Raw genomic sequence first — 25,182 nt, forward strand, 5'->3', positions numbered from 1 at the left:
GCGTAATGATACCAGCAGCAACATGGCTCCTACCGACCAGACGCGGTAAGCTGATATGTAATGCTTATATTCTTCAATACTGGATAGGCGAATCTGAACAGGACAAAGAAGGAACACAGATGCACAGAACAGGCGTTCCTCGCAACTCAGCTTCATTTAGAAAAGTTTCCTATTTATATACACAGCCGAGTGGCACGAGCAGGCGCACTGCACGTACATTACAGTCACAGTTGCAGTTGTTATGCTTATACTTGTCCGTTATGACCAGGGGCGGCGCCAGGATTTTTTTACTGGGGGGGCACCCACGACAAGTGGGTTCCTTCAGGGGGGCAGAGAGGCTGGGAACATATGCATTGTATTTTGACTATGCTTGCTCTTGGGGGGGCAAAAGGGGGGCAGGCGGAAATATTGGGGGGGCTGGAGCCCCCCCAAACCCCCCACTGGCGCCGCCCCTGGTTATGACGGAGAATGCATGCACGTTTCACGAACCCAAGTGAATGTGTTGAAGGGGTTCTTGGCAGTTCTTGAACAAGGTCATCATCACCGTGATCAGTGAGCACCAGCAGCTGGACCGGACTTCTTAATCGAATCCGTTCGTGATCGCAGCTATGAGAAGTCTAGGTGTAGTGAAGTGCGAGGTACAGTGCAGCTGGTGGAAATCCTGGATACCTCTTACGATGAAATGATCTATGATGCCTCCTTTCGTGGACGTGACAGCGAGGTCTTTTGATGCCCTGTCCACATCCAAGCCGTCTTTTGCGCAGTATAAGGACCAAGCGTTGTTCTGTCTTGATAAATCATTGTTGAAGCCACCGGTAATGATGAGAGGCCTGGTTCTCCCAGCAGATTTATTGTAGGAAGCATTGACCTCGGTTTATGCGTAATCGACGTGGTCAACGTTGCGGACCACGTGGACGAGTGTATGGTATCAAGCGTCTTCCAGGGGTGTTCTGTCTTCAGCCTCCTCGCTTTCCTTGCGTCCGCCGTGGTGGTGTAGCGGTTACGGTGCTCGGCTGCTGACCCGAAGGTCGCGGGTTCGATCCCGGCCGCGGCAGTTGCATTTCGATGGAAGCAAAATGCTGGATGCCCGTGTACTGTGCAATCTCAGTACACCCCCGATGACCCGATGGTCAAAATTTCCGGAGCCCTTCGCTACGGCGTCTCTCATAATCATATCGTGGTTTGGGGATATAAGACCCCGACAATTATTATTACTTTCCTTGCGTGTCAATGTGTGTGTTCGCAGTTACTGTGTTGGTTGAGACTCCGCATCACATGTGGCACATACCCGGATAACATGAACTCTGGTATACGGGTATGTGCCACACGTGACTGAGAGAAAGGGTTTCATGACGTACGCGGCAAGTATTTTGCGTTATTCATGTCACGACCAGTGGATCGTGTTCGTCATACAGTGATCCCGTACTATGCCAATTTTGGTATATTATAAGTTCTGGAGGCGACCAGGAGAGCGCCCAGACGTTAGATAGATAGATAGATACGTAGATAGAAATGGCCAAAGTGTCTGAGGTTCGCTAAGAATTTAAAAACATTTGTCACTTTCAAGCGGCTGCAAGAATGCTATTCGTCGCCCTCAGCCTCTTTACTCGTCGCATCCTCAAACTCTCCTCTGTTCCAGATAAGGTATTCCTTCCTTTCATCGAGTTTGTTCTAGTCTTCCGTGACCTTGAAGGTTTATTTTACCTTCTTGAAGAAAACCCCACTCTATGCTTCGAAAATCCAGTGGCACACGACCACAAGGGAGGCCCTCTGCAGCTGTCCTGTCGGTGTTAGGTGGACGGCGGCCCCTCGGACGCAGCCGCTAAACCTCGAAGGCTGTGGTTTTGCTGCCTGGAGGTGTCAAAAATTTGGCATGACTGGCTTCCTTTGTCTCCGAAAAAAAAGAAAGTATCCGTATGCTCGCACTCCACAAGTCAATTAACCATCTCAAACTTAAGGGTATGGTTAATAGTCGGCTAATCTTTAAATACATTTTTTCGGGGGATTCTTTAGCAATATTCTGATTACGGTAATTACATGTGTGTGGCCATCGCATGAGTACACACGGTAACTCCCAAGGCAACCTCCAGAATGATGTTCCTCCTGAGGAAATGTTACCGAAGGCCATATTTACAGATCAACAAATATTCGTAGAACTTGGAAGCTTACGGCGGCCACCGCTACAAATGGAGCGCTGTTGCTGCCTAAGCGAGAGCATTCCATAGTATAAAACTTCATAAAAGACGCCAAGGCTTGCAAACAGGGACACATGAGACGAGAACGAAAGAACAAATTATTATCTTGAGTCCGTGCTTGCACTCGTCACCGTCTTCCATGATTAATTTTTACGAACCAGCTCAACTCTCTCGCTTTGGAATTGTAGCGAATTAGAGTATTTGCGGCTACAAGCGTAATTCAATTCAGAAAGCACGTAGGCACTTATTACGGAGAGGAGGTCTGTCGAATAAAAAATTACACCATCTCCCATTAAAGGGAACCATGAGGGAATGCGAAGCAGCATTGGGGGTTCAGACCAAGCTTCCGGTTACGTTCACTCGGCGTTTCCGTTAGTATGTGCGGTTTGTGTTTAGTGTTTGTGATATGGTTACGTAGCGAGCCCGGCGCGGCTGCTGCTCCGCGACGATCTCGGAAGAGGTTGGGGTCTGCTCCAACTGGCGCCGATGTTGACGTTACAACTCCTCTGTACGGGAGCGAAGCGAGAATGACGCCGACGTTGACGTTACAACTGATCTGAACGGAGGCGAAGTGAGAATGACGGAAGCCGACCGAGCGCACGCGCTTATATGAAATGGGGGAGGGTGAGGAGAGAGTGGGTTTACAGGCTAAAGCGCGGGGGGAGGAGAGGAGAGAAGGCCACCGAACACCTGCGTAAAGGAGGAGAGTGCGCGGCTGCAGCGCGAGAAAGGAGTGGACAGAAGGCAACCGAACACCTGCGTAAAGGAAGAGAGTGGGAGAGAGAGTAGGCCCATCCGCAGTGGACCAAGGACGCCACCGGATCAAGCTAGCCCATAAGATGCTTCGCAATTAAAAATGCACTCAAATGATCGTGCGGCAGTTTTCCTACATGTGCGGCGGTCGAACCACGCTGCAGCACAGCATTTCTTACGCACGACTGGCCTACCTGTGCCACATGGGCGCACGTTACTCACGGTTCAGTTGCTTGCACGTGTATGGTCATGGCTGCGCGGTCAGTTAACTGCAGTTGTTAAAGCGACAGGCTCCCACACGGTAATCCGTTCCACGCTCAACTGGCCGTAGCGGCTGCCGACTTCAGTAAATATGATAATATTTAAGTAATAGATTAATCAGCACATTCGTGCCAACCTTCTGGTAGATGTGAAAAGCGATCACACGCCCGGTCGTGTGCGGTGGCCTGTGGAAACACAGACGCAGGAATTGTTGACAGTTTATTGCAGGTGCATCGCTGTTGCCTTCGCGCTTTTACGTGCCATCGAGAAACATGCAGCGTGGCATTACTATATTGCCAAAGGATGCAGCGCTTCGATAGATAAATTAAGTACTGTTACGGAGTACTGTTACGTGCACAGGAAAAGGTCAACGTTCGTTATACACGCGAGAGCGCGCTCTTTTTTAGAGCAGTTTTAGATGCGAAGCAGCTCTTTGACTACCCTGTGTAACGCTGTCCCTCCGTCCGCACAAACGCGAGGCAACGCGCTTCCCTCGGCGCAGGTCTTGGAGCGGTGCCAAGTAGGTCACGCCACAGCTGGGCGTTGACGTCACGCTCCCCTTGCACGCTTCCCTCGCAGATGCGCGCGTACATCACTCTCTCCCTCACCCGCCGGAGCGCCCGCAGCTGCCGGCTCCAACGCCCGCTCGCCTCCCGTGTCTGCGTTTCAAACAAACGTTTACACCAGTAAACGCTACACCGAGTTTCGCTTCAAACGAATCTTCCAGCGCTCACCGCAGCACCTACGTTAGCGCCGTTCAACCCGTGACGCCACCCGTGCGCAACGCTGCTGCTTCGCATCCGATCAGGGTTCCCTTCGGGGAAATGGTCCAATTTTTTATTGCGCTAGCAATTATATGTACACACTCTCGGCTGTTTTTGCCATCACCATCGCCGTCATGTCCTGGATATATATGCATATATATATATATATATATATATATATATATATATATATATATATATATATATATATATATATATATATATATATATATATATATCAGGGCTGGGCAAAGACACTTTACAAATGTATCGCGATACGATACAAGATACTCAGGCAAAAAGTATTAGAGATACAGATACAAAATACTGCCGCAATAATTGTATCCGATACGATACTTGGCAATTGTATATTAAGATACTTCGATACATTCTCAAATTTGTTATAGATTCATATAATGTAGCAGCAAACGCCTGTGCACAAAAATGTCTGCTGGAAACTTTCTTAACTGTGACCTATTTTGTTTCACTTGAATGAAATGTCTTCTTATCTCAAAAGTTTTGCCCTTCTTGCTCAAAGTGAATTATTTTCCTTCCAAAACAACTTATTGGGGCTGGTTTTAGCTTCTTCACAGGACAACTTTTTATACACTGCGCTGACAGCGGTTCTTGCTTGTCATTTTTGCATTTGATGGGAGTCGCTGCTCAGCTTGCCTACCAGCTAGCGGGTTGCCATATAATCACATAACATCAATAGGAAGCCTTCGCACGACAGCGCAAATACCGGTGTGGACTTTTACCTTGTCCGTAAAAGAAGGTTTGCACAATACCGTATATCCAAACAGGCGTACAGCAGCAACAACGCTGGTAACGGTTTTTTTAGGGGGGGAGGAGGGGCGAACGCATGGTGTATACGGGGTTTCAGACCGTTCGCTAGCGGCCCGGCCGGCACACATGACCGTCTCCGTCTCATTTGTTTTTATTTTCGAATTAAGTATGTTCGTGAGCTACACAGACATGACTGGTCTCAAGCATTTCTTTCGTGAGGAACATGTGGTCACCATGTGCTGAAACATAACCTTGGAACAAAAAATCTACATTTCAATCCGCGTCCAGATTTCAGTCGTTGTGTACATCGGTATCGATGTTTCTCGAATCCTGACTCCAAATCCCCTTCAGAAATGACCCGTATATGAGATATCGGATCTGTTCAAATGGCAATGTCATTTTGTTGAAACTCTCTTCCACCCCACCATCTTCACTGTTCCGGCCCTTGGAGCTAAATTTCGCGGCTGCGGCCCGCCGGCTAAGCTGAGTTTGAGACCCCTGGTGTATACGTAGACGACGTAAAACTGCAATGAATTTCCATGATTCTGCTTAGCTGCTGGCGTAAGGGATTCTTTGTTGATATGCTCACTAACCTGCAATCTTTTGAGCAATATTTCTTCAGCGAGAGAACATGTGCAACATAGAAATGTCTCATACGTATTGTATAGAATTGCACAAAGCGTCGCAGAACTCTGCCGCTATTCGCACTATTGCCGCTTACAGCTCCCATTTCCTCCTGTCTAACTTTCCTTTCCCCTCCCCCGTTCTCCAGTGCAGGGTAGCCTATCGGGCTCAGCCCTCGTTAACCTTCACGCCTTTCTTTTAATCTTATTCTCTCTCTTATTACGTGGCAATTAGTGATAGGAAAAATATTGAAGACTGCCTAAAACTGAAAAAACAAATATAAGTAAAAGAGAGAGGTGGTTGTGTACCAAACATTCACATTGAATGAATACAGAAACACAATACAGACGACGCTCTTAATAGCTATGAGCATGAAGTATTGTACACTTACCTGTTGAGAGAATAGAAAATTCAGTGCCTGCGGAAAGTTGCCTGAAACGGCTCGTTGGGACGCTCATGAATAAATCGGAGCATTCAGTAAAACAACGTTTCTCGAATCCCCTTCCTAACATCTTTAAGATGGCTCCTAAATATTTCCATTATTATAATGCAAACTCAATTTCTCTTTTTTCTTAAGCGGTAAGCAGAATATTTTGTACTGTATACTCAAGGCACGCCCACATAATAATATATTTGTTTTCAAAACCGCCTTGGCAACGTCTAAACGTGTAAACAGTAGTAGAAATAAAGCAGACAGAAGAATAAAGCAGAAATCTTATTTTGGGAGCGCGTTACAAAATACATATTGCAGTGACCAGACCAGAAAAACAGTGCAGAGACCTAGGTAATGTATGTGATGCAAAATGACAGCTAAGAAAGCGCTTGTGCCAGTAAACAAATTATAATTTCATAAATTCTTTGAATAAATATAAATGGAAGTGAAAAATACGGTACGCTAAGATTTTTTCTGTTAGGTAAACGCTTGCTCCATTAGATCTAGCATCAGTACCGGCTGTGCTAGAGTTGTTAGAATCTTATTTGCATATAAGTTAATTCATTGCACGCAAGTCAAACATACATCCACGAGATCCTTCAAATCGCTGATATGTAAAATCCACTCGACGCAAAGCAACCCCATTCTTGCGCGCATCACATTTCGTTACGGAGCAAGACGCAAGAGAATCTTCAATAACGACACTGTTACAACATCAGAATTTCCGCGATAGACGCCGCACGCAGTGGAGTACGCGGCGCAGTACAGTGGCTAAGGGCAAGTGTCACGGCATTGGCGCAACTAAAAAGAAAAGAAATCGAGAAAACAAAAAGGTGCGTGGGCTGGGCGTAGACGTCCGCGTGCTTGTCTTCCTCATTTTCTACCCTCACTGGATGACTATGGCGTAAAAATTAAAGAACGCCACTGCCCTTAGACTTATTCAGATGGCTGAGTGACACCAGCACCAGCTTGAGAAGCGCAGCTTGGCCAGCGATTATTGTTTCGCACGGTTGTGTTGCGATAGAAGTATCTTGTATCTTAAGATACACGATACATTATCGAATGTATCGGAAATACAGATACAGATACTCATCTTTCGAGACGTATCGCCATACAGATGCAAGATACCCATAGAGTATCTAAGATACTATCTAAGATACATGTATCTTCGATACCGCCCAACACTGATATATCTACATATATATATATATATATATATATATATATATATGGGCGTGTTTGAGCGTATTTTCTATCACGCAACGCTCCTAATTTTCTTTCGATCTGTAAACTGCCCTTCAGACGCGCACGACAAAGTGGCCCTTTTCTGTACCCACTCGTGATGTGGAAGGAAAAAAAAAACAAAGGGCACTGGGCACACCACGCCCACCTTGACAATTAGATTGAGTTTTCCTGTAACTATATTTTTCTAAACATATTCTAAATGTAAAACAATTTTATCTCGAAAATAAGGTGCCGCCCGTTTTATGGTCGAACCTTCGTGGTGGTTTACGCCACGTTGCCAAGGAACAACCAACCAGCCAACCTTGCATCAGACGCCCCCGTGTGGCAGGAAACGCAGAGGGTCACTCCACGCGGCGCAGTTTAAGAGAAAAAGGCATATTTCAGAGCATCTGATTCTCAATTAGAGAGTTTGAGAATTGGAGACCCAAGACACTGGGTCACCAAGCTGAGTTGGGTAGGCTGCTCTTGCGTTCGGAGGGTCAGTAGAGCTTGAGCACTAGGTCAAACGCAAGCTGCGTTGGCGCAAACGCACGGGGCGCCATACGTGGTAAAATTAAAATCATGCGAGACGCGGGCCATACAGCGTCGTGGCCTGCGTGGCGTCTGCATAGTCTCGCGGTGAGCCAAGACGTCTAGGGAACCCACGCTAGTTTCCGATGTTTGGGTCTTGGGCCAACGCGAGCACAAGAGCCCAAGAGTGGCTTGGGTTCTGCGCATGCTCCCTGGCGGCTCGCAAGCTCCTTGGTCCCCAAGCTTTTTGAGGCCGCAATTCCCAAACTCTATATTGTCGACACTTTCAGCGCGTTAATTAAGCACAAAGACGTAACTGCGACAGTTGTTACTTCACGTTTCCCCTGTGCATGCCTGTGCGTTCTTTTTGGGCGTCCTTAATGCTTCAGCGGCGCGCTGCCAGTATCGAGCTGCTTCTCGTTGGTCGTGTGATATCCCAATTTCTTGCTGTTGCAATCATTGCTTCACCATTGCGGCGAAACTATGATTTTTTTCTTAGAAAATCCAGATCCTGTTATAAAAACATGTATGTAGTTTGCACGAAGTCACTAAAAACTTGGCACAGGGGACGCGCGGGCCCATCGCCGCTCGCGGGGCAAACTATTTCTTTATTTCTCTAGATTTCTCGATACAGCTGGACGGCCTTCTTTGTATCTCTTTAGTCTTATCTTTCTTTCTCTCTCTATTTTTAACACGAAAGTGTTTTATGCCGGGGTCCACTAAGACTTCAGTGACGTATTTCCATCATGGAAATGACGTCCAAAATATACACAATCAGATGGCCAACAAAAAAAAAAGCTACCGTCAACAGGGCATCGAACCCACGACCGCTCGGTCCGCAACAACAGATGCCGGGCACGCTATCCACTGCGCCACGGTTACAGACTCTGGAGGCTTCACGAACGCGTCTTTTATATCTACCACTCTCCCGGTCGGCGGGGTGGTGTTGACCTCTGGAAGTGGTAAGGTAAAGTAACTCGTCATTGTTGTGGCCTCCGCGACTAGCACCTGCAACGCATTTACGCGTCCATCCCATTCGGCGCGTTTTCAATATAAGTTGAATTTTGTCAATGCCTTAACACACCGCGAGGTGGCGACCTTTGCCCAAGCGTCGTAACAGCGTCAGCGTCGGCGTCGCTCATAGCAACACGCTAATCCACACCAAACATAGCTCTGCGACGCGCGCCTAGTGAGCTCTTTGACCCAAAATCATTCTTCGTGCTAATCACTTTTTGTATGTGTGGGTTTTTTTGTGGACACATGTAGTGCTCAGCAAGCAAAATATAAGACGCACATTTTCGATATTTTCTGGCACATTTCTGCAGATTAACAAAGAAAATGCTGAAGACGTTAGCAATCAACTTGAGATTCTGACTTTTCTAGGTAAGTATTCGCACAAAATCTCCTTCAGGGCTACGCATACATGAAGTTTTCTGGTCAACGAATCGGGAACTACAGATGGTGCATTAGGGCTAATGATTCTTTGTTGAACTCACTTACCCAGTGACGAATTACCTTCGGACTCTTCGTCAGCGCCTGTTTGACGGGGGCAATTTCGATAATTAGACAAGACAAAATATTTTATCGTGCGGCCTTATCTGTCAATGTTCATACCTCCACTACATAAAGTTTGCTGCTATGTGCTACATAAAATATCTGAATCTCCGTCATCGTCCGCTTAGTGTAAGCAGATTAGGACACTTTGGATGTGTGCAAATATGGTGGACATTGCAAATCTTATAAACTTATATTTTTCAAATGTTATATTTTGTTGTATATAGTGTAGCACCACTTTATACGACCAGAATCTAGGAGAAGTCATTTTCCAGCGCAATTATTAATGCTGCTCAAGCCTTGAAGTGGTACACAACGGGAAAAACAAGGGCATAAAATGTATACAATCAACCACGCGCAGCGATGTGGTTGTTTATGAACACTTTCGATCCTCATTTTTAGGGCTCTTCTCCTACCTGAAGATGTTCGACCAACTAGCCTTGAAATTAACCCTACAAGGCTTTTCAAGCATGCGCCAGTGACACTTCGTACAGAGTAGAAGAGTACAATATTACCAAACACAGCACTAGTGCAGGGTACATACCTTTTTCCTGGCCATGGGATACCCTGCTGATGAATGCTATGGCAAACACTAAATATATTGCTGCCATAACGTAGCCTTTGTAAGCTTCACCTGGCGAAAGAAAGATCTCAGCTTAACGAAATAAATGTGAAAAATTTATATACTAGCCGTATTAACACACAATGCTGGAAGCACGTCCGTTATGATTTTAACGAATGAAACTGGCTAGAAATATTTCTCATCTAATAAAGATATGTAATTGCATCTAAAACATCTCATACCTAATCGTCGGTTCTATTTAAACTTTTTTATATGTGCTTAGGGTGCCAGTCACAAGAAGGCTATAAGTAAATGAGTGGCGTGTAACTAGTACTGGTACTAGTACACGTGACATGGTAACTAGTACTGGTAACTAGTACTGTACTGGTACTAGTACACGTGACATGGTATAAATTGTCCTGGGCACGTTGAAGAAATAAGCAATACAATCTTTCACTTCTGTTGTTACAAGGTGACGCCAGCATTAGCATTTTAGCAAAATATTGCTTTGCCCAAAGCGAGGGTAAAAGCGTGGTATTCATAAAAGTGAGGTGTACGTAAAATATTTTAAAATATGGGAGTTAGTTTCACGAACTACGTAATAATTTACGCTGTTTGTACATTTGCTCTCGCGAGACATTAAAAGGTGCTTTTACCGTCCGGTATAGCTTTCTCGAATGATACTCAACCAGTCTTCGTAAGCCGAAATACAGCTGTACCCTGCGAGAGATGTGAAGCAGGTTGTCGTTTCTGTAAAAACAATGCTATTCCGAGCGAAACTGCGAGGGCTTCAAGATCGCTACCTGAATATCAAGAGGTGCCTCGAACGTTACGTCCTAAACGCTTAAGAAAGGTCCTGTTTCTATTGCTATAACTTAAACAATCCAGGCTAAATGAAATAATAAAGAGGGACATGGTTAGCCTCGTCGCTTTAAGTTCTCATTGCCTGTTCTGAGCTACAGTGCAACACCTTGTGCATTTCTGAGCAAAACAAACAAGGCTATTGCGTTTAAATATACTGCTAGTTCCAGTAGTGGTGTCGGTCTTACTGAACCTCAAAGCTACGTCTTTGTCGTCGCCACATGAGAGACGAAAAACTGTTCATTGCAGGATTGCTGCAGCATCGTGCTATTACACAGTTGTCGTATTTTAGAAGTAATCATAATCCATCACTTCCACATATATAAATAACGCTGAAGGTGGCATAAATGCCCAGGCTTAATGTGGCTTGCCAGTACACTGGTTAGTTCATATCATGTAAAGACAAATATTGGCTCACGTCAAGCTATTGCAAAGCTGCTAACCGTCATTATCGTGTAAGCTCCTACATGAAAATTATTCGCCTAAATTTTTTACGTAAGAGATATGGTTAGGTGATGCGCGTTTAAATGTACAGTGAGCAGGTGGCAAAATCTGTGTTAGTGTTTCATGCACAAGGAGTCCTATGATAACATAGGCGTAAGATGCAAATACTAACGTGAGACAATGCACAAAATATTTCGATTTGCGGCGTTGAAAACATCGTCCAGTTGTTGCAGTCGTCGTCACAAAAGCGCTGCTTGGGAAACGGCACTGACGTTTCGCATGTGATACCATACACACTCAAAGTGCAAAACGGTGGTAAATCAGTGTGTGGTTCTTGAAAGAACGTGAGCTTGGTCATGTTGGTATTCCATGTTAACGCCTATAGCGCACAAAGAGTATGAGACACAGAGGTACGACGGCGACACAGCGCTAACTTCCAACAAATGATTTATTTCACGAAGCAGTACAAGTGCATATATAAACAACGCAGCAATGCATGTGAATTTATTTATTTATTTATTTCACAATACCTGCAGGCCAGCATGGCCCAGGCAGGACGGCAATGCAAAACTTTGTAAAATGACCTACGATAGCACTTGAGAAGCGGCAGACAACAAATTAGCCGAACCTGAATCCAGTGACTCAAGGTGATTGTCAACGTAACAAAACACTCTCCTGACATTTGTGTTTCCTAACACGGCTACCAGGTTGCCTGTTTGCACGAGCCAGATAAAGGTAATTACATATTGGCGCTATAGAGGAACCTATGCAAATTTCTCGTTTTTGGAGGAAACCATTACCTACCCCTCTGGGAGAAGGTGGGATGCAGATAAAGAGACACCAGCTCAAGGGAATCCTGAGCAGACGTGCAGACGGAAATAGCAAACTTCAGTTCATCAGAAGCATATATAGCCTCTTTAACACAGACTAGTAACTCATCATGTGGCAGCGAATAATATAAATCCTTGACATCTATAGAGAACGCGTTGAAATTTCTACCTGCATGCATCTTAAAATAACACATTACTTCATCATAGTTATTGGTCAAAAACGGATCATTTACTGCTAGCAAGTTCAACTTTTTTTTGTAGAAAAATGCCAACGGCCTTTTGCAAAGTCCCCACTTCTGACACTACATAGCGCAGCGGCCAATCCGGTTTGTAGGTTTTTTTTCTGAAATGAACATTTCAAGGCTGCCCGCTTTTTTGCCGTCTATTTCACGGACCAACTTCCTCACATTTAATTCCTTACAAAAGCTTCGAAGCTGCTGTTTTTACCTTTAAAAGTGAAACATCGTTCCTGCAGATGAATACAGAATTCAAAGCCTCATTTGTCTTCTTCTTCGAAAAATTATGTGGGATAACCAGAAAACCCTCATAGTTATTTTCTCGAAGGAAATGTTTTACAAGTTTCAAGGGTAAGGCTGCTTTCGAGGACCTAGCTCGCGATACAACATCAACGGCACGGGCGTAGCCAAGGGGGGGGGGGGGGGGTTCAACCCCCCCCCCCCCGAAATTTTTTAGTTTTGCTTGCGTATATATACACGCACACATACAAACGCACGCACGAACATACATAAAGTATGGCTAACCCCCCCCCCCCCCCGAAAAAAAATTTATGGCTACGCCCCTGATCAACGCCTACTGACATACACACTCCTACCTCGTTATGTTCAGCGCGTTTGCAAACATCTCTAAGAGAGCTTAAGAATTCAGGAGCATGCAGCTCAGGTTCAACAGCGAGTTTTGGTTCCATCTTCAGGGTGTCCGTCACATACCCAGGCAGTTGCAAGTCTCCCTCGATGTAGACTCCGTTAGTACTGTTTTCTTTGGTTTCTTGTCGGTTTCGAACGCAACACCCTCAGCAGAGGCTTCCACATGGCTTCTACTGTGCCTCCAATCAGTGATGCGTATTCGCGCCTTTCCTTTCTTTTTGTTACAGGTTGCCTTTCATGAAAGGATTTCTGTGTCTCCTGCAAGTACCTGTAGACTCTACCTTGCCTACGGCAGTCTGGCATCAGAATCTTGCAAATCTTCTCATTACTACTGTGCACAGCTGTGTGCGTCGCTACCTCGATTCTATATTTACTTGCACTGCTTTGTAATATAAATTATTTGTTGTAAGTTAGCGCTGCGTCCGCGCCGCACCTCTGTGTCTTGTTTTTGTACGCTATATGTGTTTATGAAAGTGTGTGTTTCATCCGCACGCTGAACAATGTCGCCCCCATAACAATTAATGTTTTTGTAGAATAATGACACCTGGTTTAACACTTAGTCTCCATCCAGTCATTCCTGCAAAATAATTGTTCCTCCCCACAGACACACCCAATGAATGAACATTCAACATTCACATTTACACATTACAGAGCAACTGTCATTCTCCACAGTTGCGCCTAACCAGACAGTCAGTCCACTCAATTGCCCCAAGAGGACGAGCTATTTATCCCCAGTTCAGACCTGTCAATCCCCAGCGATGATCTTCTACAGTTACTCTCCGCAAGGCTTAGTACTATTCTAGCGTGCTTCCCCTGCGGAGATTGACATATTCGGCAGGGTATAACACGCAAGCAATATTTAGTATTGTGTGCTTTATGCTTTTGCAGTCAATGCAACAGCGAAAGTAGAGAATATTTTATTTTTCTGTATACACAACAGACGAAGTTTCGGCGTTCCTTCAGTGAATTCTCTTTGAAATGTCCAATACAAAGCCAGCCGCGTTGTCATATCTTGTAGAGTCCTCCTCCGGAAGCTGCTCTGAAGGAACTGGTGCGTGGCTGACATAGCACACACTAGAGCACACGTCACTCTGTATGTTGTGGACAACGGCTGCGTCCTGCAAAGCAGGAAAAGATTCCAAGTAGTTAGCACATGTAATAGAGAGCAATGAAGATGCACTCACATGGGAAATACGTGTAAGGTAAAATAAGCTCATACGTCTAAAATATCGCATACGAATAATTTCACCGTGATCTCCTACATCATCGAAGGCGCATATCGAGCTATATAGAGCAGCAGCTTAAGTGCGACCGCCGCAGCCAAAGCGCCGGGCCGCCACCGACAATAGCGGAGAATTTTCTGCGAGCGCCTTACAGCTCAAGCGAGCCCGCCAGGAGCCGCTGCTGTCAGGCAACCAGGAGAACCTCGAGCGAGCGGCGGTACAGCAAGCGAACACAGGGATGCCGCACACGAATGGGCGCAAACTTCTTGGGAGCGAGCGGAGGGAAGCTAACGGTAATTGAGACCAAATTCAATAGGGTCGCGAAGCACAGCTTAGGTAAGCCAATTGAAGTTCACGGCAACCCTCACCGTTGTATTTTGGGCGCGCGACATACAGCACAGTAGAGCTCGTTCGCGGCAACCGCAATGCACTTTGTACGATCCGATGGGCCGCGAGTGATAGCGAGGCACTGCCCGACACCATGCCGACCGCCGCCACAACGACAGAGTGGCGAACCCCCGACCGAGCGAGCGACCGGTCGGCTGACGGCAATAGCGGCCGCCCAGAAGGGCTTCTTCTTAGGAGATTTGATGCCTAGATTGCTTACGTAAGCTTGACTATATATTTGTATTTTACGCCACAGTCAAGCATACTTAAGCAATGAAGGCTTATTTCGAAGGTGTCAGAAAGCACGGCTGGAGTAGGCTAGCTGGAGTAGTCGGAGAGCAGAGCTGGAGTACGCTAGTGCATTGTCGAGCGCGCTACCTACATGATCGGGCTCTTTGCCGGCCATCGCGATGCGTTTCGAGCGCGCGACAGGCAGAGCAGATGAAAGAATGATCACTTACTTGTGAAAGGCTCCGGCGCTGATATCTTCTGATTCGCGGAGTGAAATCGCGGTTCCAATAGTCCTACCGTCTTCTCGGCTGCCATTCCAAGCCGATGGGGACATAGTACGGGTATTCCACCGGAAAAATGCAGCGCCGCGCATCGAGACCAACAGGAGACTACATAGGCACGGCGAGACGTAAAAGGAGCACCCCACGCTCTTCCACGTGTACGTTTATGTCGAAGACACCGCGGCGTAGTCCTTACATCGATAAATTAATTGTCAAGCGCGATACAACCACCATACCGCGGCGAGCACTATTGGGAAGACGGAGCCATTCTATCTAAGCCAACATCGAAGAGCGCTATAGTTCTGGTCACAACGGTTTCCACACGCCATATATCTCTGCACGTGACCTCCGTCGCCCCGTACTCTTTTGAGCCCCGTTACTCTGCTTTCCGATAATTAATTATATATGCCGTATTGTTTGCGATAAACGTAGGATCACGAAGCTTAAAATATTGAATCCCAATGCGTTACCTATGATTAAGCGACTGCTATGCCCATGTCCGTGCTGTGTTATGAGTGAGGAGCGTGCGAGCGTATGTAAGCAACGCTTACGCGGAGAACCTACACTTAAAATGTCGTCGTCACTCTGAGTGGCTCCTATTGTGACCCAGGCCCGCGTTGGCAGATCATACAGAGATGGACTCACACATATGTCTATTCCAGATGAACATACACCATTACACCTGCATTATTTTCATGCGCCACACAAGGCAAATGGTAATTTAAGCAGGGCTGTATCGCGTGGTGTGCTCCAAGAAGTACGCCATGCTATAGGTGAAGCGTGCTAGCAACTTGTTTTACAATAGTCCTCTGTGTTGTTTTAGGGTGTACATCACACAAACTGGCCGGTGTTTCAACGACCGTGCAAGAGAGCAGCGCTTCACAGTGAGCGGCAATATGGGCGTGCACTTGGCTGGCCACTGCAAACGCTGTCATTGTGGGCCACACTACAACCAAGCAAAATTTCTAGGGAAAGCAAGCAGCTGCACTGAAAGGGAGACGGTTGAGGCGTTCCTAATAAAAAGGCCAGATAGTGAGTGGGTTAGCACGCCGCAAGTAGTTTTACTTGCAAAGAAGCGATGTCCTTGAAAGAGAGCTTGTAGCCGTTTTCATGCTTACTTTGTGCATTGTCTCTTGCGCGTATCACTAGGTGTTGATCCTGTAATGGACACAGTTTTCTGCGTGCGTGCCTCGGCTGTCTAGTTCACGTAAATGCAGTCACCGGTGCATATTTCTCGACTCTGCTGATTTACTGGCTCACGAAGATTTGTTATTTCACTGCACTTTTGTTACTGTATCCGTAAAGAGATTACCTTCCTCAGCATCATGTACAAATTGGCGTGGTTTCTTTTAAAAAAACAAGTTGAAGTTGGCGCCCGTCTATGTAGGTTCGTGACTTCACTTTTGCCCCTTCCTTTTAGTGCCACAGCTATTTGCCTCAAGAAATAACCAACTATCTCAGGAAGACGCCCCACTAAATTGTATTTCAAGAAGACGGACCTACAACACTGAACTTGTCCACAGGTCGTCTCTGTGTTTCAAGACACAATAGCGTGGTAATGGTCTATGATACTATGAACGGCACATCTATAAAGTATACTCAAGACTACGAAGAAACGCATGCGATTATAGCTCGTGAGCACGTTGACTAACTCGTACGGGTTTGAAAAGATGATTCCTTGCTCACCTCAAACTCCTCGAAATGGTGTTTCCTGTCAACACAGAAGTTACGCCTGCTTCAATAATCGTTTATTTCTCTTATATATTATCCGTCTGGCAGCACGTACCGGCAGATAATGCAGATTTATTTTTGCCGTGAACAGGTGGCTGCACGAGAATATCCATTTCGAGCATAATCCACTTTACCATAACGCCTTCAATGACGTAATATAACTCATGGTTCTAGTACAAGCTTCGATATATTGCACACAATGGACAAAAGATTTCGACTTCCTACTTTAAAACTTTGTTCAAATTTTAGCAGCTCTAGTGACAACAATATTGTTCGAATAATAGGCATCATTTCCTGCAGATTATACCCTATTAAACTTTAGAGTTTGTTCGTGAATAATAAACCTGTTTGCGCTACGTATTGGTTAGCCGCTGCCAATTGTCAAGCCTTCGCTATGAGACGAACGAGAAGAATGGCAGTCAAGGTACAACAGTACTTTCCCGGTCGGCCTATTTTTGTACAGCCGCCATGACCATGAGTGGCACTTAGTGTTATACACAGCCATGATTGTGCAAATTGTAAAGACGCAACGCCAGGCGAAGAAAACAAAAGGACAGGAAAGAGCGTCACTTGCAGCTTGGTGTATTTGAAGAACGGCTCCTTTTGAAACGCAGATGCGCAGTTACCTTTGCGCAGAACAACAAGGTGCAATCACAGGTTTATGAGAATAGGGAAGCACCGAGCATATGGGGATCCAGTCTGATCATATTATGGATTCCAGATGCACTATATCAACACAAATGTATTTGCATGAGCACTAATGTATTTGCGAGTGGTAATCCAGTCGTGACAATATTTATAAAAATTGAGAATAAAGAACAGCCCTTAGGGCTGATAGTCATGGGATGTAGCTTTAGTTATTGTCAATTCTTTCACCTATCTGTCGATTTAGGGCGACTCTTGTGAGGTTACTTGCGGTCCATCAGCTGGAACACAGTTGGTAATGTCATTGTAACTAAGACTACCGAATACAAATATATAGGGGTTTCTATTTGTCTAACACGAATTGCCAATGGACCATAGATAACAGGCAGCGCGGGGCATACATTGCGCTCCTCGCTCTAATGCAATAAATTCTAATGTTATTGCATGGTGTAGGTTTCAGGAATATGAAGCAGAACCAAATAATTGGCTCAAAAACACATTCGTTCTGTCGTGTATACGCAGGTGTCGTTTCTGACACCCTACATTGTGCGATAGCGGAAGTAGAAAATGTGCGTAATTTATCTGTTCGCTTCGTTTGTGAACGTTATATAATAAACTATATCTGAGGTTCATGCATTGGTAGCTGTAGTAGACCGCAATAGAATTCAGACTGCACCTAAATATTTTCACAGCAGCTACCACTATAAGTGTGGCAACGACTGGCTCACTTGAGGAATGACCTGAACTAGAGTTACGCGTTATAACGCCGTCATGCCTTGTATTCTTTAAAACTGTATTGAATAAAAGGATTTTATCAGTCTGTGGCAAGTAAAACTTGGAGCCACGTCTTACGTCTTTTCTTGTGCTAGTTAAATCATTCTCCCATTTTACTTACGACTTTCTGAGCATTCGTGGCGCTCCGTGTGATCGTCATTGCATCATAATGTATGTGCTTCTAATTTGCAAATGATCGGTACTTTTTTTGTAGAGTACGCTCTCTGGTCCATGCAACTAACACTACGTTTCTGTACCTGATTGTACACTTCATATTAAGTTGCTGTGTATATTAACCAAATTACACTGCCATCTATACGACTGAGTTTAATAAGACGAAAGTGTTTTATGCCGGAATCCACCAAGGCTGACATCATTGCCGTCACGGAAGTAACGTCGGTAAAATGTACACGAACACATGGCAAAGAAAAACCAGAAGAAGAAGTGTCGATGATTTGGATCACCTTGGAATCGAACGCACCAATTCGCGGCCCGCGACGACAGATGCTCGGCGCTCTACCTACTGCGTCACCGACGCACATGCTCGAAGCTTTACAGGAGCGCCTTTGCTCTCTCCCACAACCCAGTCACAGTGGTGTTAGCAGTGCAGTGTCTCCGTCTAGAAGCGATGTAGTGAAGCATATGCATGAGCGCAGTCGTAGGTTAATTTATTACTGGGAGCGCACGCCTTGGCGTTGGTATGGTCAGATGATGACGCTTTGAATCAATGCATATTTTTTTAAGAAGAAGAAATGATTTTATTGATTCGAAAAAGAAATACATAGGAAAAATAATATACAGAAGAAGGTCCCAAAGCTCTAGGCTGCAAGGGGACCTCCTGTGCTGGTTAAACAAAAGAAAACAAATCATGTAAAGCAACTTGGCAAAGAGAAAAGAATAAGTTTCAAAGAATCAATAACACTTGACCGCAAATGAAATCAAACAATCAGCAAAGAATCAATAACACTTGACAGCAAAAGAAATGAAACATGAAATGTATATACACTGAAGTACACGTTAGATGTTAAGCAAACGATACAGATATCACACGTGCTGAATAATAATGGGTAAAGAAAAAAGATAAAAGTGGTATGTCACAAAGCGGCAACAATGTCAGGCACATGATAATCAGCGAATTTGGTACAATACAGAACGAACATAATGGGCAAAACAGTTCCGATTGAACAGCATAAACTACAAGATTATTGAAACGTTAAGTAAATACGAAAATAAGTGCTCTTTAAAACTACCTATGCTTGGAGACAATTTCACGTCACTTGGAATACCGCTCCAGACGGAAATCGCTGTGAAGATAAAAGTGAATCTGCCATAGTTAGTTCTAACTTTCGGTAACAGGAAGTTATTATTTGATGCAAATCGAGTTATTTTTTGATTAATAGTTGTTCTTTGTTGAAAACTATGAGTGGCGTGTTTGAGTGAAGAGAATTGTATGTAAGGGTTGCCATGTTAAAATGAAAAAGTTTATGAATGGTTAGAATACGATGCTCTTGTAAAAGAGCAGATGCACTACATCGTGGTGACTGAAATGTGATAATGCGAATGGCCTGGTTTTGCACATATTGTAAAGGAGCCAGATGAGTGCTATATGTATTACACCAGGACGCAATGCAGTAAGTGAAGTGACTGTGAACAAAGGCATAGTAAAGAGAAAGCAAGGTATTTAGACAAAAGTATGGACGTGCCTTGATGAGAATCCTGATGCCATAGGCAGCTTTTTGCTTTAGGTGTGAGACATGGGAAGTGTACTTTAAGTTTGAATCAAGAATCACTCCCAGAAAACGACACTGACTGGAAGCTTTGATGGGATAATTATTGACCGTTATACACGGAAGTTCAACGACCTTTTTTGAGTGGGGTGAAATAGCATAAAAACTGCTTTGAATTTTGACGGCACCAGCTAATTATACTTTCAAGATCGCTATTAAGCTTAGAAGTAAGACTATCAATCGAGGTGCAAAAGCAGTTAAAATCGTAGTGTCATCCGCATACAGGTAAGGTAGACAGTGCGATAGGTGAGAAATTAGATGATTAATGTAAATGGTGAAGAGTAATGGACCTAGTATTGATCCCTGAGGTACTCCCCTACTGACTAATTTAAAAATAAAGATGATTAGAAATGCTAACAGCCTGTTCTCTGTTAGTTAAGTAGCTGTGAATGAAGTTCAACGCAGGTCCTACCACACCAGCCGCGTTTAATTTAGTAATTAAAATTTTGCGAAGGAGTGAATCGAACGCTTTCGTGAGGTCAATAAACACTGCTTTATTCTTATCCGTGAATGAAAGAAGCGCGAGGTTGGTAGAGTACCTGCACGAAAGCAAAACTGCGTGGCACAAAGAATGTGAAATTTTGTTAAGTAATTTGTTAATCGTTTTTCAAAGCACTTCTCTATAACTTTGCTGAGCACAGACAGTATTGCAATAGGGCGATAATTAGAAACCAAACCCTTATCACCTTTTTCAAATACAGGAAATATTTTGGCTCTTGGAAATACGCCATTTTTAAACGAAAGATTAATTACATGTGAAAGGGGGTCAGCAATGATGTCGCCGACATATTTCAAGTGAACTGGTTGAAATTCATCAAGACCCGCACTTGTTAACTTTAATTGCTTGATTACATTGTGAATTTCTTCTGGTATGGTAGGATATAGGAAAAATGACTGTGGTTGTCTTTCAAGCGTTCCTTCAAAGCTGTCGGAAACGGTTGTTTTATTAACTGTAAAGTAATTATTAAATTCGTTCGCAATGGCTGTCGGTTCTCGGTAGGTGCCATTAATGCTTGAAATCTCATTTATTTGTGATTCTTTTGAGTTCCTGTTCAGAAAAGAGTTGATGAGCTTCCATTGTTCAGTGATACCACCAGCTTCATGAAATTTAGTTTCGTATTACCTTTTTTTGGCGTTTCTCAATAATTTGTTTAGGGTATTTTTGTAACAAGAATATCGCTGCTGCAATTTGAAGTTATAAATGGGCAACGTTTCGTCTTTTGGTGCATATTGTATTTCTTACGCATATACTACAGTAAACCATCAGTGAGCCATGGGTTATGGGGTGCAGGATACCTTTTGTGACATCTAACAAAAGTGGTTGCGTCGCGAACACATTGCCTTCTTACTGATGAGAACGCCTCAAAAGCTAGCTCTGCATTTGATTCGGATTTAACTGTCGACCAGTCAAATGATGATATGGAATCTACGAATTGAACTTTGTTAAATAGGGCTTTTCGAAAAGAACGCTCCGTTCGTGACAAGGCCGACGACAAGCGACAAAGATGGCATAGTGATCGGTGATATCGAGGAGTATTACGCCACATTCATTGCTTGGTAAGTCGTCAGATAAGATGTGTTCAATGAGCGTGTTTGAACCACCCGCAATACATTTTGTTGGCAACGTAAGAAGCTGCTCATAACCAAAGCCTGTAAAACAATTTGAATATTCAACGAAATTTTGATTGGCGTCTTCTAAAAGATTGATGTTTATATCTCCCATAATAACGTTTTTTTCTTTCTCGTGAAATCCGATCCAGGGTTTCATGCAGTGCCGAACAAAACTCGGACACGGATGATGACGGTGAGCGATAGACGCATGCTAAAATGGTTTGTTCGGAATGTGACTGTCCAAGATTGTCGTCGATTTCAATCCAGACAGATTCTGTGTTATCAGCTCGAATGGCGAGGTCGTTTCGACGCTTATATCTTACAGATGATGATATGAACATAACAGATCCACCATGGCTGTTCGATTGGCGGTGACAATACTCTGGAGTGTAGTGTGGTAAGCAAAATAGTTTCGGTCGTCAGATGATAGCCACGTCTCAGACATACAGATGAAGGAAAAGTGATGCTAGATAAACATAGATGTCGTCATATTGTTTTCTGAGACTACGCGTGTTGAAGTGGATGGCCGATAGACCTGGGCTCTCGAAAAAACGTCGAAGCTGGTCAGCTGAGTAATACATTTTGAAGTATTTTGAAGGTTACTTAGCAATTCAGTTGATTGCCGGACACCAACTAGGAGGCTGGATGAAACACAGAAAGGGCTGTGTCCTTCGCGATGCGGCACACCCGACTGTCAACTGATTTCCGTGCTTTGATCTGGCAATTGTCGGTCCATAGAAACATCCAGCTCTTACACATTCCCTCTTAAGCTTCAGTGCTTTAGCGAACACTTTTCTTTTCCAACGTTAGATGATCATTTACATAGACAGGGCGACTTTGCGAGCCACCAAAGCCTACTTCATTGGTGTTCAGTCTAGCTTTTCGTGCCTTTGTAATGAAATCTTGTTTCTTAGCTCGTGAACAGAACCGCGCGTTGAGATTCTTGTCCCCCGTTCCAACATTTCCTGGAACGCGATGAACGATATCAATGTCCCCATCTGTGATAGCACAGTCAATTTTTGCCCCTACAGCCTTCAAAATTGCAGTACAGTCTTCTCCCTGTGTACATGGAACGTTCTTCAATTCAACGTTGTTTAGCCGAAAGTATTGCAAGTTCAGCTACTCTGGTTGTCAAGGCATCATTCTGTGACTGCAGAGCTTGATTGACCGTGCGTAAACGGTCGTTATCTGACCTCACTTCTTCGACGAGAGAATACAGCATTTCGGCACTGGAGGAGGAGGAGCTACAGTTGGCATAGTAAGATAAGCACGAAATAGCTTACAGAGTCAAAAAAGTGTAACAACTCAATACACTGGCAGCAGCAAATGCGGTAATATATTTATGAGTACGATGTAATAAGAAAATCCACCAACCTGCAAAGGTAAGCAAGTTCGTTTAAGCTTGCGTTCCTCCAGCCGCAAGTGCTGCCAGGGGAGTGAAACTTCCTATACCTTCCATGGAACGGGATATTCGCCCGCAGCGCCGGACGAACACCTGGTGTTTGGGGGCGGTATTCAAACATGGCGGCGCATTGCAGACACGCATTGGGGGACGCCATCTTGATGAGGACTGAGGTTCCCAGTGGCGGGGGGGGGGGGGGGGGGGAGGATTTAGCGCCAAATTCAATTGGGATGCACCGGCAAGCCAAATTGAGCTAGTGGAAGGTATTCAGATGGCGAGCGCACGACCTTCTTCCTGTTGCGCAACCCGCCACATGATAAAAAGGCCAATCGTTGCGTTCTGATTGGTGAAGGTTTGCCCATCCACCTATTTTTGCACCACTTATTCTAAGTAAGACTTTGCTTTTGTTTACGTGTACACATAAATTAGACAAGAATGAAGAGCAGAGTTTGTTTGAATGTTTTATTGCCTAAACGTACCATTCATACAGTAAAAACACAACTTGAATATATTACGCTACTGCTGCGACCGCATCCTGATATGCCGTGCAAGCGTATAAAAACAAAACGAGCAGCATGCAGATCGTACCTTTCGTCCCCCGGGATCCGAAATAATTTTAAGCCGGTGTGGCGTGAAGAATTTCGACACCACTCAGCACAGCACGATTTGTGATGATGGCGCGAATCCATTCATGCGTCTGTTTCGCTGAATCTTGCAAGGGTTTCGCTGAAACAAACTTTACGGCGGTAAAAGCGGCCGTTGGGACACCGTAGGCCGTAGCATACATGAGCGCGCGACAAGAAACGCCCCTTTTTCGCCGTGAGAGATAGGACGGCGCAGTTCCCGTTTTCCCCTCCGGGTGGCGCTCGTATTTTCGCAGTCTCGAACTGCAACCTTTAGGTTCACTTGCGTATTAAAAACTCCGGAGGTAATAAGTAACCTGGTAATAAACATAAAATGGAACAACAACGTTCATTAATGCTCCTAGGTAGTACAGCCCCCAAACATTAGGATCGCTGCGGTCACGGGACAGAAAAACCTCGAAGTTTCATCCCCCTGGTGCTGCTGCCAAATGAAGCCGGGCAGCCACCAACACCACTTTTGTAGCCTGTTGGTATCAACAGTCTTTACCACCAGGCGATGTTTCCACGGATGACACTGGTCACGCAGGCGCGCTAGCCACCGATAGACCAGATCAGATGACCAGGTCGAAAGCGTGCGCACCCGTTGCACAGTGAGCACAGGTACCCAGTGAAGCCCAGGCGAACCAGCGTCGTGTGATCAGCCGCGCAACCAAGTCGGGAACGTCGCAGCAAAGCCTTGGTGAACCAACATCGTATGGTCTGCAAAGGTAAGCAAGTTCGTTTAAGCTTGCGTTCCTCCGGCCGCAAGTGCTGCTGTCAAAATGAGTACCAGTATTCATAACGCGCTTGTTGATGCCATCTTTTCGCGGGATTCGTCCTATGCTGTGTCCGGGATGTGAGTCGTGGAGATGGAGATGTGCCATTAGGCGTAACGTGGGTGCATACGTGCCAACGGTGCTATATTTACCACATATCATTATACGTTGTACAATACCTCATACATCATTGTGCAATAAACAATCAGCTATACTCTTGAGAACACACGGTTCACTTTCGTGTTATACCGACTCCTATGAAGGAGGGATGATTTGTGTGTTTTCTTGTTTAATAGATGCATTCGGTACATTCAGATAGTTCATTTTTGGCTGTGATGAGCTCATTAGTCAGTGTTCCTCCTGTGTACTTCTAGTTAACGCAGGTCGTGCTTTCTGCCAGCCTGTATGCGTTGAAGAGTTTTTGTTTTGCCCTCCAGCTCCACCAATGCAAGCTATGAAAGTACCTCAGTATGACGTATATAAATAAATATCATGAATCAAGGTGTTGACTGTCGATATTTTAGCACACTAATAATTATATAACAATTATCATAATAAATACACTCTAAATTAAAGAAGTCTTGGGGTTCTTGAATCGCGTGCTATTCTTTATGTGTGAAACAAATCTCAATAAATTGTTGTTATCATCCTAATGAAGAAAAGTGTTTCATACTTTAGAAGAAGTTATCTTTGGGCGAGTTGGTGCCTTAGTTTGCTGAACATATCGTAACTGGCGCGAAGCTAGAAACATGAAAAAGGGCCGGAGGAAAGAGACAGAAGAGCGCCAAATTACCAACTGTTTATTGCCATCGTAGGCTGAAAAACAGGTAAGCTTCCACACATGCGCAGTGGTGTGGAAAAGTTACCCCAAACATGACATCACATGAGCAGTTCCTTAAAGAAGGACAACTCAGATTGAAAGAGAACAATGGATGTGTCACTGACACAAGCGGACCCTTTCCTTCTAATATGATACGCCTCTAGTAATTCCCTTGCTGTTTGATC

General features: G+C 44.7%; 1 protein-coding gene across 3 annotated transcripts in view; it reads right to left on the reverse strand.

Moving 5' to 3' along the window:
* LOC119402223 (uncharacterized) overlaps positions 1-25,182 on the reverse strand; it is a 310,187-nt gene that overhangs the window by 21,614 nt on the left and 263,391 nt on the right. The window contains exons 16-19 of one of the 3 annotated variants that reach the window (XM_037669353.2): positions 16,515-16,654; positions 10,344-10,407; positions 9,670-9,759; positions 9,072-9,107 (exon numbers count right to left, since the gene is read on the reverse strand). In XM_037669353.2, the coding sequence (XP_037525281.2) occupies positions 16,632-16,654 (23 nt within the window). In that variant the 3' untranslated portion in view covers positions 9,072-9,107; positions 9,670-9,759; positions 10,344-10,407; positions 16,515-16,631. The remainder of the gene's footprint in view (positions 1-9,071; positions 9,108-9,669; positions 9,760-10,343; positions 10,408-16,514; positions 16,655-25,182) is intronic. The other 2 variants (XM_037669352.2, XM_037669356.2) reach the window with 2 other exon arrangements.

The sequence above is a fragment of the Rhipicephalus sanguineus genome, chromosome 8 (assembly GCF_013339695.2).
Source record: "Rhipicephalus sanguineus isolate Rsan-2018 chromosome 8, BIME_Rsan_1.4, whole genome shotgun sequence".
Classification (NCBI taxonomy): domain Eukaryota; kingdom Metazoa; phylum Arthropoda; class Arachnida; order Ixodida; family Ixodidae; genus Rhipicephalus; species Rhipicephalus sanguineus.